We start from the raw sequence: 15,617 nt of genomic DNA on the forward strand, positions 1-15,617 counted from the left end.
ACTCATAATCTGCTAATTTCGTTTTTTGTCGTGTCGGGTTGGGTTCGCGGGTCGTGTCCAATTTTGCCACCCCTAAGTATGTTGCACTGTAACAGCTGAGAAAGTTTTACTATAGACTCCCACCAGAAACACACACACAGTTAGAGAGAGAGAGAGAGAGAGAGAGGGATGTGATTCCTTGCTTGGCATGAGAAGCCTACGTGAAGAAAGGGATTAGTGAGAATATACAGGCTGGTGTAATATGCCTAGTTATTTTCATATTTGTTGGTTTGTACGTATATGTCTAAATTTACTAAAGCTTTGAGGGTACTCTAGGTTGACACTGCAGCTGATCTAAAATCGCTCTCTCTCTCTTTCCCTCTCTAAAGAGGTGAAATGTCCACAGAAGAATCACCTTGCCCCATCTCCACTCTAGCTTGTACCCTATTTTCACATTAGTTTTAACTTTCCTAATAAAGCTCTTATAAATAACCCAACCCTTCTTTTAGACACATAGGAAAAATAATAATAATAATAATAATAAAGTATAAAACAAAACTTACAAAGCGCAAGATGAATTTATTCTATTGCGTACAAGCGTATACACACAAGCATAGCCAAACTTACAGTCGAAGCAACCTTTACTATTTCTAGAACTCCCTTTCTTTCCCTTCTTTTATAGCCTTTGTTCTCTCGGTTTTCTTTCTCTCCTGTCTCTTTGTTTCTCTCTCTCACGCACTATTGGAATCAGCTCATGAGCTAAGAAGAAGAAAAAGAAAAAAAAAAAAGTGCGTAGGAGGAACTAAATTCCTTTCCTAATATCAAAAAGAAGGAGGTCAAGGAAAACGTGTTTTAAAAAGTGACAACCTAGTTCTACTACTTTTTTTCCTTTTTTTTTTTTTAATAAATTATTTTGCATTTTGTTTTTTGTTTTTTTTTTTCAAGTTTCTTTAATTTCTCTATGTCGGTGTGTTGGTAGCTAAAGTGATCTCTATACTCTGAAGAACTGGAAGAAACCAGAGGGAAAATCGAGTTTTGGGATGGGCATGAGAGCAAAAACAAAGAGATGACATGGTGCAATGATTCAGACGATGATAGGGCTCTTCAGATAATCACGGCAACTTCTAAAGAAAATACAAATGTTCTCGACCCACCCAAAACCGATTATATCAGGAATACCATAACATGCCCATCATGTGGCCAGGACATAGAGTTCCAAGATCAGGTTCATATTTTTATAATTTTTTACTTTTTTTTTTTTTTTTTGTGGTCAGCATATATATCTGTTTGTCCTCTTGTTGTTCCTTGATTTTTTTTTAAAAAAAATTTATTAGTATTTATTTTATTTAATTAGTATTATTGTTGTTTACGTTTCTTTCTTCTTCTTTTTTTTTTTTTTTGATAAATTTATGTGACTTATATAGGCCGGAATTCAAGATTTGCCGGGGCTACCAGCAGGGGTGAAGTTTGATCCGACAGACCATGAAATTCTTGAACATTTAGAGGCAAAGATTCTGTCTGATACGCGGAAGCTTCATCCTCTTATTGATGAATTCATCCCAACACTTGAGGGAGAGAATGGAATTTGCTATACTCATCCAGAAAAACTACCAGGTGATTCTTACCCTAATTAATTAGCATATATACGTTTCTTTCATCTCTTAAATTCTATGATTTTGGGACAATAAATATTTACTAGGCACGAGGTTACACTATTTATTGTTAATTCTAGTAATGACAATAAGGCTAATAGTGAAATGAGTTAAGGAGGAAAGACACCTACTTGAGAATGATTGACAACATTTTCTTTTACGAGATGGGCAAAATTTATAGGAAAAGATTTTAAATTTGGGTGCCGTGGAGCAAAATACTAGGCACACACACAATTCAAATCAATTTTCAGTACTGCCCTAAAAATTATATTTACGGATTTCTATCTCTATATCTGGAATATATGCGAATATGAAAACCTAATCTGTTGGAGGGTACGTCTCCATTCACAGATGTCATTTTTTGAAAGAAACGTAAAAACAAAATTCATGCACAAGGGTTTGCTGACCTCTCTTAACCAACTCATTTTAGTATTTTTTAAGTAAAAGCTCAAGTAAAACATCATGTTGCACTTCTACTCTATCTCTCTCTTTCTTTTTCTTTATTTCTTTATTTATTTTTATTTTGATTGGCACTTCTACTCTCTTTAAGATGCCCACTTATATCATAAAATCTCAAATAGCACCACTTATACAATGGTTTTCGAGAGGTAAGAATCTTCTCTATTTAAATGTGGAGAGTCTAGTTCAAAGTTCAAATTTTATTTCTTACATCTAACTGTGCGTATGTTATTATCTTTTTAAGAATTTCAATGACTTGAAATTAAATATGTTTTTAAAATTTATAATATTTAGTCCGAATCTTGAAAGAAATTCATTTGAAATGAAGAAATTCTAATGTAACCTAGCTCAATCATTAATTTCTTCCCAATCTACTAGTTGTCATATTTGAAAAGTAACTAATTTCATTATTGTGCATTTTTAAGAATAGCTTCATGTCTTATCGAAAAAGAAAAAACGAGAATAGCTTCATGAATGACAAAAAAATTAAAATTAAAAAAGCTACCTTGCAATGGCACCAAAGAAATCTTTCACGAAAAGGCACAATTTTAGTATCTTAGGGCACAAATTTACATTTTGACTGCAAGACAAAGAAGAAGAAGAAGCAAAAGAAGAAAGCCTAGTGCTTTATAGAGTAAGCAAGAGATAAAAGCATTTGTTCACTTGATTTCAAACAAGTTACCTCTTTGAAGTAGGAACGCGCGTGTGCACACAAGTGTGTTTTTTCATTTAACATGTATTTAAGTTATTAATACATATATTTTTATTTTTATTTTACATTTTATTAACATCCCCAAACTCTCTCTCATGGTTGTATCTCTCTTTTATTTCATTTCTATCACATTAATGTCAAAACCACTTCATTAGGAATGGAAAAATAGCTTCAACCAGCCTTGCACCTGGCCTACCCCGCTCCCACCATGCACATGCAAGTTTTACCAAACACATCAAAGTGGGGATGAGGGCTTTGACCCAACCCTGCCTTGCCCCATTGACCTCCCTAACCAAGCCTTAGTCCCAAATTGTTTTAGGTCAGCAATGAATTCTCAACATATTAGTTAAAATTCAATAAAACGTTTTTTTTTTTTTTTTGTTATGGTCGGGTACAAGTCACTATTAGAAAAAACATACTCTTCTTAGAGAAATAGAATTACAACCCTTTGATTTGTAAGTTTCTAGACTTAAATATTATCAACCTTTTTCTAGTAAAGAGACACCTTCAGAATATGCTTAATTTCATATATTTTATTTATAGTGAATTCCAAACTTAAAAAAAATAAAGAGGTTTATGGTAGGAGATACGCCTTATCCAATGGACTAGATCAAAGCTTGACCCTGTAGTAGGTTCATGGTATAGCATAAAGTTTAGTTTAAATTGATGCCTTGAGTTTTCTTTTTAATTTTAATTCTGGATTTGGTCAACTTAAATAGTAACTTGACTATCTTTACGATGTATGGCATCTTCTTTTTTGTAATTACAAGTAATTCTAAATGCTGATTGCCCAAGTACTCTCTTATGATCTTATCAATTAATCAATGTAACTTTAATCACAATTGTACAACCCGTTTTGTATGCATATTTTGGTCATGCAGGAGTAAGCAAAGACGGCCAAATCCGGCACTTCTTCCATCGACCTTCAAAGGCATACACGACTGGGACTAGGAAACGAAGGAAGGTCCACACTGATGAAGATGAGAGCGAGACGAGATGGCACAAAACTGGCAAGACAAGGCCAGTCTTTGTTGGTGGGGCAGTGAAGGGGTACAAAAAGATCTTGGTTCTCTACACCAACTATGGCAGGCAAAGAAAGCCTGAGAAAAGAAACTGGGTGATGCACCAATACCATCTTGGAAACAATGAAGAAGAGAAAGATGGAGAATTAGTGGTTTCAAAGGTTTTCTACCAGACACAACCTAGACAATGTGGTTCAAGTATTAAGGATTCATTGAATAACCAAAGCGTGCATGATAATAGTCCTAATGAGATTCCTATACCTAAAAACCCTACAGCTCTTTTGGAGCATTACAACACTTCTTTTATTAACTATGACTAGGGGTAGGGATGGCCATACTCATTGGGTAATGGATATCCAACCCTACCCGATTCAAATATTCTGAGTAATACTCGGTTCTTCATGAGTAGAGCTTAACCGGGTGAGGTATGGGTATTACCCGAATTGTTCGGGTAGGGTATGGATATTATCCAAACCCGACCCATATTAAAAAAAAAAAAAAAAAAAAAAAAAAAAAAAAAAACACCAACCAACCCTAAACCTCTCTCATCGTCACTCACACTCTCTCTGCCTCTCTGCCTTTCCTCATCGTCTCTCCTCACCACTTCGTGTTGTGGGAAAGTTCTGTCTCTCAGATATACACACATTTATTTGTTTTGGCATTGATTTTGCGCTTAATTATTGTTCCTCGTTCATCGTCTCTGGTCTTTCTACCACTTTCTTTCCTCAGGTAAATGACTTCTTTTTCCCTCTTTTGCTAGTTTGGTTTTTTGTTCTTTGCTTGTTGTTTACTTGTGTTGTCTTGTTGAATTTATCGTCTGGGTGTGTGTTAGATTTTGGTTTTAGAGTTTGAATTCAGCTGGTCATGTGTCGAATTTGGTTTTTGATTGAATTTTATCAATTGGGTATGTGTTAGATTTGGTTTTTGATTGCATTAAGGTGTTTGGTTCTATATGGGGATATGTCTATTTATAGAGAGGAGTGAATCTGTCTAAGTTTTTTCACAAATAGAGCATGTAAGACTTGGTAATTCTTCAAGCATTCTCAATTTCTTGTTTAATGGTTGAGCCTTTCTTTAAAAACTAATAGTTTGTACTCTGTACACATTTGAAATGCAGTACAACTCTGATGTTGAGTGCTGACAAATTTATTTAACAATTGTGAATAGGTTTCTGATATTGACAAATTTTTGTAAAATCTGTACTAGGCATTTCACAAGGCAGCACTAACTTAATTTGCTTAATCTCATTTGGAACATAATTGAATATTTATATGTAGAAGGTTTCAATCCATTTTGTGAATATAATGTTGATTTGTCTTCACTAAATGGAGAATATTTTATTCTAGAGCTCAATACGATTTAACAATTTAATGAAACAATTTTTTGTACTCAATCTTATTGACCTCATCTTATCTATCCTGCATTCTCTCTTTGTAGTTGCCTACATGTCTACCAAATCCTCTGCCTCAACCCCAGCCCCAAGGCCTCCAACTCGCATGACATTAGAATCACAATCGTTGTTTGGAGAGGAAGTTAAGTTCGTTCCGGTTGAGAATCCACAACAACAAGGCACTAAAAGAAGAACAATTTTAGACGTATGGAATCATTTTAAGAAAAAGAATATTGATGGGAAAGTTAAGGCCCAATGCAACTACTATGGAAGACTTATGGCTAGAGCAAGTACATCAGGGACAACTCATTTAAAATTGCACATAGCAAAAAGTTGTCCAAGTGCTCCGAGGGAAGCAAGTCCTCCAAGGGAAGGAGCAGATATTAGGAAGCAAGTTCTTGTCAAACAACACAATAGGACAAGAAGTAAAGGGATCTCAAGCCCTAGTGTTTTTAATGAAGAGGATCGGGAGGCTTCGAGGAGGGACCTTGCTTGAATGGTCTTTTGCATGAGTACCCTCTTGCAATTGTTGATCATGTTGGGTTTTGGGATTTTATTGGTGGTCTTCAGCCAAATTTAAAATAGTAGGAAGAAACACATTGAAGCGAGATATCAAAAAAATTTATAATGAAAAGAAACAGAAGACTATGGTAGAAATTGACAAGAATGCAAGTAAAGGTGCAATCACAAGGGACTTGTGGACTGCAAACAATAGTAAGAGGTTATTCATGGTAATCACAGCGCATTACATAAGTGACTCTTGGACTTTGGAAAGCCGAGTTATAAGGTATTTTTTAAGTTTGTTGGTTGTCTTCAATGGTAATCCAAGTAGTGGGCTTTTAAGTTTGAACCTAAGTATTGTACTATGTGTGTGATGGTCACTGGACCCCCACACCCAACCTGCATAAATCTAAAGAAACTGATTTTAATTGGATTGGTACTTATCTTTGTAGTGATTTTCTATTACGTGTGTTGCCAAACATGTATGTCCATAGAACTTACTTAGATAAAAACCGTTGGATTAAGCTAACTAGAATAGAAGAATGGGATTTGGATTCAAGGCATTTTAAATCAATTGTTTTCATTGCTATGCTTTCAATAAAATTGTATGATCTCAGATTATGATTTGACCACCTCAAGATTTTCTTTAATCTTCTTCTATATATGCAACCATGACCAATTTAAGAAGTGGATAATAGTGGTGCTATCAAATTTAGTCTTGTTACTATTATCGTAAAAATAAGTTTGATTATTTTTAAGTATGGTTCCAGTTTCTTTTTAGTTTGCTGATTGATCAATTTAGGTGTTGTAGCTTTTAGCTACTGGTTTTTTGTTGTTTGTATAGTTTGCTTATATCTTACAAGTTTGATTAAAGGAAATGTACCTCTACTTTTAGTTTGCAGCTTTTTGCTTTCTTTAGTTAACCATATTTATGTTTAATTTTTTTAGGTTTATTCATATGCCATCTCCACATGATAAGTATTCTCTTTCTAAAATCCTTTTGGAGTGTCTTTCTGATTGGAAGATTGATTTGAAGTTATCTGCCATAACTATAGATAATACTAGCAACAATGATGGCATGATGAAACTTATTTAAGATAAGCTTCAAACTAGTTCACTTATTTTAGGTGGAAAATTGTTGCATGTGCGTTGTGCAGCACATATTCTGAATTTGGTTGTTCAAGAGGGTTTGAATGTAATTGGTGATGGTATTGAGAAGGTTCGAAGTAGTGTCTATTTTTGGACACAATCGCCAAAAAGAACATAAATTTTTGAAAAAATATCTCGCCAATCACATATTGCAAGTACTAAGGAACTGGTACTTGATTGTAGGACTCGTTGGAACTCTACATATTTGATGCTTTCAACTACCTTGATTTATAAAGATGTCTTTCCCCGTTTACTGTGCTGTGAGCCTCAGTATCAGTTTGCTCTAACTAATAGAGATTGGGAGGTAGCACAAATTGTTTGTGAGAAGTTGGGTTACTTTCATAAAGTTATTGAGTTGCTTTTTGGTACTGCCTACCTTACAACAAATCATTATTTTCTTTCGGTCTTTTGGTTGAAGATGGAATTAAATCAGTGGCTTTCAAGTGAAGATGAGTTGGTTAAAAAAATGGCAGCAAAGATGTTAGCTAAGTTTGATAAATATTGGAGTGACGTTCATGACATCATAAGTTTGGCTATTGTTTTAGATCCAAGATATATATTGATGTTATTGACATTTTATTTTAATAAAATGTATGGTAGTAAGGCTAACGAAGAAATTGACAAGGTTAAGAACCTTTTTTTTTTTTGAGTTATTTGCAGAGTATGTCATAGAAAACATTGATAGAGGAGTCATTTATTCTCAAGCTTTATCTTCTACATCTACATCAAGTGCTACACATAAACATGATGATACAATGAGGGACTATGATTTGTTTGTTAGTAATGCGACTACTAACATAGGCCAAAGGGGTAAGGATATTATATCGGAGTTTGAACTTTATACTAGTGAGAAAGTGGCACCTAGAACTGAACAATTTGATGTTTTGGGTTGGTGGAAGCATAATGGTAGTAAGTATCCTACCTTGCAACACATTGCAAGGGATATTTTGGCTATTCCTATGACAATAGTTGCCTTAGAGTCGGCTTTTAGCACTAATGGGAGATTGTTGAGTCCACATCGTAGCCGTCTTCATCATGATACCTTAGAAGCATGATGTGTGGGCAAAATTGGTTATGGAGTGAACTTAAAGGTGTACCAAAAGATGCTACCATTCAAAATGTTCTTGATGATTATGAAGAAAATGAAGTGGAGGAAAGTCATGCCATGGAGCTTTCAGACTAATGGACAGGTATTATTATCCTTGATTGTCCTTGATTTTGGTCTATGTTTTTGGGTCAGATTTTAACTAGTAGGAATTAAAAGGGACACAAAAGCAGTTTTCCATTTCTATTTTCCCTTTACATTGGAACTCATCTCTTGCTTACAATAAATTGATTAATTTATGTGACATTGATGATTATTTATGTTTGTTTTGACAGGTCCTACGTTGTTAGTTGATGTTCCAAGGGATAAGAACATTACTGGTATGTTCTCTCTTCTTTAATTGAGACTAATTTTACCCTGCTATGTGCAGACAACTGGTATGCCGTGTTTGTTAGTTGGCTGATGTGTTTGTGTATGTGAATATAAAACAATATATGGGTATTGTGAACTTTCTGTGTATGTGTTTATTGTGTTGTATCATTGTGTGTGTGTACGTGAAGTTTACTCTCAATGAATGTTGCTTGTCTTGAGCCAAAAATAGGAAAATCTTTAGAAGTTCAAAACTGGAACGTTGTATATTGGATTTTACACTACGAATTGAGTTGGTGGCCACTTTTGAATGGTTTTGAGATGTGGTAAAGTGTGTACTGGGCCTTAAGCCAAAATTAGGTATGTATTAAAGAATTGGCATTATCTAGTTGATCCCAAATTTTTTTTTTTATTTTTTATTTTATAACATGGTTGATCCCAATTGTGAGGTATATGATTGCTGTTGTGTAACTCAACATTAAGATTAAAAAACAAAAAAGAAGAAGAAAGAAACAAAAACTAAAAGGTCAAGTGTTATTATCTTTGTAAAATATTCTACCAAAAAAGAACAACAGATTGAGACTTGTTAAAAATAAATTCTGTGTTATTGAGTTTGAGGCCTCCTAAAGCTGTGTTGAAGTCAAGTTTATCATTTATATTAAGACAAAAGGTTAACGTGATGATTAAAAAAGAACCCATTTTGAAATGAGATTCAATGTCTAAACAATTGAGACTATGATAGAAGAATAAAAGAATAATAAGTAGATAATGTTGTCATTAGCTAGAGGCTTTTTAATGATTCTTGCAGTAGCACTTCACAACTCTAAACAATATGAAACTTGTTGTTTATGATTGACGTCTCATGAATGTTGTTTTGAAATTTTAAAGAATTTGATAGTTCTGAAAATTTGATTGATTGACGAGACTGTGAGAGAGAAAGAGAAGAAGGAGCTTGAGAAAGAGAGAGAAACGAGCTTTGTGTTTAGGCAAAAAAGAAGAAGAGAGGGTATTTGAAATATTTGTTAGTTTTCTATGTGTTATTTGAGAGGGAGAATGTGTGTGCAACAAGCACATGCCTTGATTTCTTTTTCTTTTTTTCGTTTAATATTTTTATTTCCTTAGCTCCGTTCCTATTAATACCATACAGTGGCCTTATTTTAAGTGATTGTAAAAATCATGCCATAAAGGAAAATCATAATCTTCGAGTATTGCAGAGGACCTAAAAAGTTAATATTAAGGCATACTTGTTTCGCAAAACATTGCGTCCCCTCGGGAAACATTGCATCCCTTCTTAAGGTGTATTCAATTGCATGCATTCAATTACATGAATTAATTCTAATTTGAGCTAACTCAAAACAACATGTTTTCAAGGGTTAAGTACACCCTCAAGTGTTGATTGGCACGCATCGAATGTCGGCTACTTAACTTTAATTTTCAATCAACAGTTGTGTTAGAGCCTCAAATATTTGCTTCTTGGCTTCATTAATGTTGAGTCAGCTTGAGCTTTAATAAGTTAGAATATTAATCTTACCACTTTTTTTTTTTTTTTTTTAAAAATACAAAAGAGAGTTTATCATATTTCAGCACCAAACAAGCTTTGCTCCAAACCCATTAAACTAAAAAAATAAATAAATAAATAAATAAAAACCCTTCAAATTACTCATATACCTTATAAAACAAACCTAATCCCAACCGTTACCATCACCACCACTGCCATCTCCATCATCACCGCCACTACCACTGCCATCTCTACCCTCACTGCCATTGCCACTGCTACTGCCATCTTTATCATCACCGCCGTTGCCACTGCCATCTCCACCCCCGCTGCCATTAGCACTGCTAGAGCTTGGTGGTGGAAATTTGGGAGGACGAATGACAGCTTTCACCCCCCTTGGGTCGTTTTTTACCTCCATCAATTCCTTTCTGGCCTTGTCTAATTCTTCCTTTAGTCCCATCACCTTAGCATGTGTACTTTTGGTTTGAAGGTAAATTGCTTTTGCCGTTAATATTAATTTCACCGCATCCATTTCTGTCACGGAATCCCATACTTCTTTGGCAGCTTCCTCCAAAGTCTTGTCATGAATACTTATGGCTTGGCCGACTCCTTTCATCGCCATGTCGAGCACAGTTTGACCCACGGTAATGGCTAATAGGCTGCTTAGTAATGCCGCTCCTTGAGCACCTAGCAAATTTAACACACACAAAAAGCAAGTTAATGAACATTGAAACACATATAAACAGTATTGAACATTACAATTAGTTCTACTGTGCACAATATAGGCAAACACAAACACTGTTTATAAACTATTTAAAAATTCTGCATAATAGATAATGAAAAAAGAAAGAAAGAAAAATACCTTCCCGTGTCAGATTTTCTTTCTTCTTGGCACCATTTTCTTTTTGTGGTGAGCTCTAGGGTTGAGTTTCTTGCTTCTTCGCACCATCTACTTTTTGTGGTGAGCTCTGTGGCTGAGATCCCTCAACTTAAAATAATAATAATAATAATAAAATAAATAAATAAATAAGAGTATGAGAAAGAGAACTATAAAAAAAGAAAAAGAAAAAGAGATTATATAGTTTTATTTAGGGTTTAGAAAATTTATTGATCTCCTTAGTCAGCTTTTCTTCATTTAAAAACTTTTTCCCATACAAGAACAACTTAACATTCTTACCCATCCTTTCAGCTAAGCACTCTTAAACCCTCAATATATATATATATATATATATATATATATATATAAACACAAAAAGAGTTCTTAACCAAAAATAAGAAGAAGAACCTAAGGTTTAATATTCCATAGGTCTTCTACTTATCTCCATACAAAACCTTCTTAAGGTTCAATCTCCATCCATCTAAAATGAGAAAAACAAAAGAGTAGAGTAAAGATGTAGATAGAAAAGTATTGAAATGAGAGTGAGAGAGAAAGAGAGACAGAATAGGCAAGTTTATAAAGAAGAGAAAATGAATAGGTTTAGAAATAACATATGTTCAAGATGTACAGAGCAGTAGCTAATTTTGGTCCCGAGTGGGTCATCTTCTGAAATGACTGAGAGAGAAGAGAGTTTGATTGATTGACGAGATTGTGAGAAAGAAAGAGAAGAAGGAGCTTGAGAAATAGAGAGAAATGAGCTTTGTGTTTAGGCAAAAAAGAAGAAGAGAAGGTATTTGTAATGTTTGTCAGTTTTCTATTCATTATTTGAGAAGGAGAATGCGTGTGCAACAAGCACATACCTTGATTTTTTTTTTCTTTTTCTTTTTTTTTTTTCGTTTTATATTTTTTTTTCCTTAGCTTCGTTCCTATTAATACCATATAGTGGCCTTATTTTAAGTGATTGTCAAAATCATGCCATAAAGGAAAATCATAATCTTCGAGTATTGTAGAGAACCTAAAAAGTTAATAATAAGGCGTACTTGTTTGGACGTGTACATGTTAAGTTCTTATGGCCAAATTTCAATAAACATTGCGTCCCTTCATGAAACATTGCGTCACCTCGGGAAACATTGCATCCCTTCTTAAGGCATACTCAATTGCATGCATTCAATTACATGAATTAATTCTAATTTGAGCTAACACAAAACATGTTTTCAAACGCTAAAAGACCCTTTTAAGTACACCCTCAAGTGTTGATCGGCACACATCAAATGTCGACTACTTAACTTTAATTTTCTATCAACAATTGCGTCAAAGCCTCAAATATTTGTTTTTTGGCTTCATTAATGTTGAGTTAGCTTGAGCTTTAATAAGTTAGGATATTAATCTTACCACTTTTTAAAAAAAAAATACAAAAGAGAGTTTATCATATTTTAGCACCAAACAAGTTTTGCTCCAAACCCATTAAACTAAAAAAAATAAATAAATTAAAAAATTAAAAAAAAAACCAACCCTTTAAATTACTCCTATACCTTATAAAACAAACCTAATCCCAATCGTTATAATCATCACCACTACCATCTCCATCATCACCGCCACTACCACTACCATCTCCACCCTTACCGCCACTGCCACCGCCAAAGCTTGGTGGTGGAAATTTGGGAGGACGAACGATAGCTTTCACCTCCTTCAGGTCGTTTTTCACCTCCATCAATTCCTTTTTGGCTTTGTCTAATGCTTCCTTCAGTCCCATCACCTCAGCATGTGTACTTCTGGTTTGAAGGGAAATTGCATTTGTCGTTAATATTAATTTCACCACGTCCATTCTTGCCATGGAATCCCATACTTCTTTGGCAGCTTCCTCCAAATTCTTGTCATGAATACTTATGGCTTGGCCGACTCCTTTCATCGCCATGTCAAGCACAGTTTAACCCATGGCAATGGCTGATAGGCTACTTAGTAGTGTCCCTCCTTGAGCACCTAGCAAATTTAACACACACAAAAAGCAAGTTAATGACATATAAATCAGTTATACCCCAATGAAACACTTATAAACAGTATTGAACATTACAATCAGTTCTACTGTGCACAATACAGGCAAACACAAACACTCTTTACAAATTAATTAAAAATTTTGCATAATAGATAATATCTTTAATTTGTTAGTATAGTATCGAGATATAGTTTTTGAATTGCAAAACAGGTTAATGAAAAAATTATTATTTAAAAAAAAATGATTTATTTATTTTTAAAAATTTTAAAAAAATGTAATAAACAAATAACCTATTGCAACAAGATTTTAAAAGTAAATCGTTGCAATATATGGAATTTATTGCAACGAAAATCTAGTGTTGCATAATGTTAAAACATATATGATTCACTTGTTAGGAACATATGTCACTATTTTATGTAATTTGCTAATCTTTTGACAAAACGCACTTTACTTGTATTTGGGTAGATCTAGGATGTGTTTAATACTTCAAGAAACTTTGTTTCAAAATCAAGCGTTGAAGCCATGCAAGTCTGTCCAAGATTTAAACTGAAAAGTGCAAGTTTATTAAAACTTGACAGCTAGCTCAACAGCTAGCATCTATCGAGCTTGAAGAGCTGTTCCAGCCCCGTGGCTCGACAACTGCTCGAAAGATGGCTATCTGTTGAGGTTTATGAAAAACAAATTTTTAGTTCTGTTTTGACTCTAATCCGTGATTATGTGTTTGGGCTTTCTTTTCTCACAACCCTAGACATATAAAAGGATTATTTTTAGGGCCGTCAAAGGGTACATAAGTTGCACAAGTGTTGAGCAAAGTTTGTTTAAGAAAATTGTGACCGGAGACAGAATTTTCCCTAATTCATCATTCTTGTGTAGAAATTGCTGTTTTTATGTACCGTAAGGTTTTGTGACCAAGCATCTTCTGGATCTTCATCGTGGATGAACTGAAGAACTTTGCAACCAACAAATTTCTCTAGTTGGTGATTGAAGTTGCATATTGGGATCCGCGCAATTAGTTAATCACGTACTAGGAGTTGTGCATTACAAGGAGAGATTGTCACTACAGAACAAGTCCAATTGGGTATTGGGGTAATGGTCAAACTATAGATTGGTATAAGGTACTAGAATTCCTTTACTTGTAACCGCTAGTTGTGATAATAGTAGATTCTCGGGAGTAATGACCTTAAAATCATCCGGTAGGGTTTTTGTCGTATTGGTTTTCCCCATTCGTAAATAAATCACCGTGTCAATTTATTTTCTGCTGCACTTGGTTTAATTAGTGATTTGTTTGTGCTACCACACGTTTGCATGTTAATTTGATTAATTAATAAACTTGGTTAATTAATCAATTAATTCATCACAAAGGATCAATTTTTTTTTGGCCTATCAAGTGGTATCAGAGCAGGCACACTCTGATTAGGATTTAATCTTTACTGTGTGATCCATTGAGCCCTATTTGTCATGGATATAGGACAATATCTCATTATACCTCATTTATTTGATGGTACTAACTATGCATACTGGAAAGTACACATGAGAGCTTTCTTATAGTCTTTAGATGAGAAGGTGTGGCAAGTTGTAGAGATTAGCTAGACCAAGCTAAAGGAAGCATCGTCCGATTGGGATGAAGCCAAAATCAAGGCGGCAAACTTCAAAAGCAGGGCATTGAATGCTTTGTTTAGTGTAGTCACTAATGAGGAATTCAAGAAGATATCCTCCACTGAAACTGTAAAGGAAGTATGGACCATCCTCCAGACAATCTATGAAGGAACTAAGGCTGTCAAGGATTCGAAGTTTCAGAGGCTCACTACAAGCTTAAAAGAGATTAAGATGGAGGAGGATGAGTCATTCGATGAGTTCTATGCCAAGCTCAGGGACATAGTGAACTCAGCTTTCAATCTTAGGGAAACCATTCCTGAACCCAAGATTGTGAGAAAGGTGCTCAGATCTCTACCCGAGAGATTCCATGCCAAGATTATGGAAATCGAGGAATCAAAGGATATTGACAAGATTCATTTGATAGAACTGGTTGGTAATTTGCAGACCTGTGAGCTAGGGTTAACAAGAATTGGCAAGTCGGGTAAGGGCAAGAGGATGGCATTGAAGGCCAAGAGCAGTGATATTGATGAGTCTTTAAACGATGAAGATTCTAAGATGAAGTCCTACATTACCAGGAAATTCAATAAGTTTATGAAGAATGCAAATGGAAAGGGCTTCGACAAGGACCGTAAGCAATCTAGTTCTTTTCAGTTCAAGAGTCAAGACAAAGGGAAAAAGGATGCTAGGGATGGCGGTCAGTACACTGTTCCCGTGAAACCTAAGTACTTTAGGTGTCAAGACTTTGGTCACATGAAACAGGAGTGCCCTACATATCTTAAGAGCATTGGGATAAGCAAGGCACTTACTGCTACTTTGAGCAACACCGAGCTTGAGGATAATTCCGATAATGAGGATGACGGAATCCTGAATGCCTTCACTGCCATTGTCTATCCTACTGAAAGGATTGTTGAAGATGTGGATGAAGAAGAGGAATTGGTGGAGTCCAAGTTTGAGAAGATGGATGATCAAAATGATATCCATATAGCCTATGAGAAACTATACAAGCTTTCTGAGAAACATAAGAAACTTTATAGGCTGGCCACCAAAAAGCTTATAGATGTGGAACTTGATCATTAAGAGCTTTCCACAAAGTTTGATGAAGCTAATTAGACTATTGAAGCACTGAGGTTTGAAAATAATTTCTTGACTGAGAAGACCAAGAAGCTTAAAGTAGAGCTGTTCCAAGTCAAAGTTCAATTGGAGAGGACTTCAAGTGCAAAGTTTGATGAGATGCTCAGTCTTCAGAAATTTGCTTCTGATCGAACAAGTTTAGGGTATGGTTTCTCTTCTTCTAATGTTGCTTCTACTAGTACTACTGTTTTGGTTCCCCCTAGTAATAATATTGAAATTGAGAATAATGATGTTAAAACTGATTTAG

The 15,617-nt window shown here is 34.8% G+C and overlaps 1 protein-coding gene across 2 annotated transcripts in view; it reads left to right on the forward strand.

Annotated features, from left to right (window-relative positions):
• The first annotated feature begins 670 nt into the window (after positions 1–670).
• The window catches only part of LOC126726042 (NAC domain-containing protein 73-like), a 74,471-nt gene continuing 59,524 nt past the window's right edge, over positions 671–15,617 (forward strand). Inside the window, exons 1-7 of one of the 2 annotated variants that reach the window (XM_050431152.1) lie at positions 671–838; positions 959–1,204; positions 1,404–1,593; positions 3,684–4,553; positions 5,262–6,001; positions 7,525–8,054; positions 8,245–8,355. In XM_050431152.1, coding sequence (XP_050287109.1) covers positions 1,046–1,204; positions 1,404–1,593; positions 3,684–4,144 — 810 coding nt within the window. In that variant the 5' untranslated portion in view covers positions 671–838; positions 959–1,045 and the 3' untranslated portion in view covers positions 4,145–4,553; positions 5,262–6,001; positions 7,525–8,054; positions 8,245–8,355. Of the gene's footprint in view, positions 839–958; positions 1,205–1,403; positions 1,594–3,683; positions 4,554–5,261; positions 6,002–7,524; positions 8,055–8,244; positions 8,679–15,617 lie in introns of those variants that run through there. The other variant, XM_050431151.1, reaches the window with a different exon arrangement.

The sequence above is a fragment of the Quercus robur genome, chromosome 5 (genome assembly GCF_932294415.1).
Source record: "Quercus robur chromosome 5, dhQueRobu3.1, whole genome shotgun sequence".
Taxonomy (NCBI): domain Eukaryota; kingdom Viridiplantae; phylum Streptophyta; class Magnoliopsida; order Fagales; family Fagaceae; genus Quercus; species Quercus robur.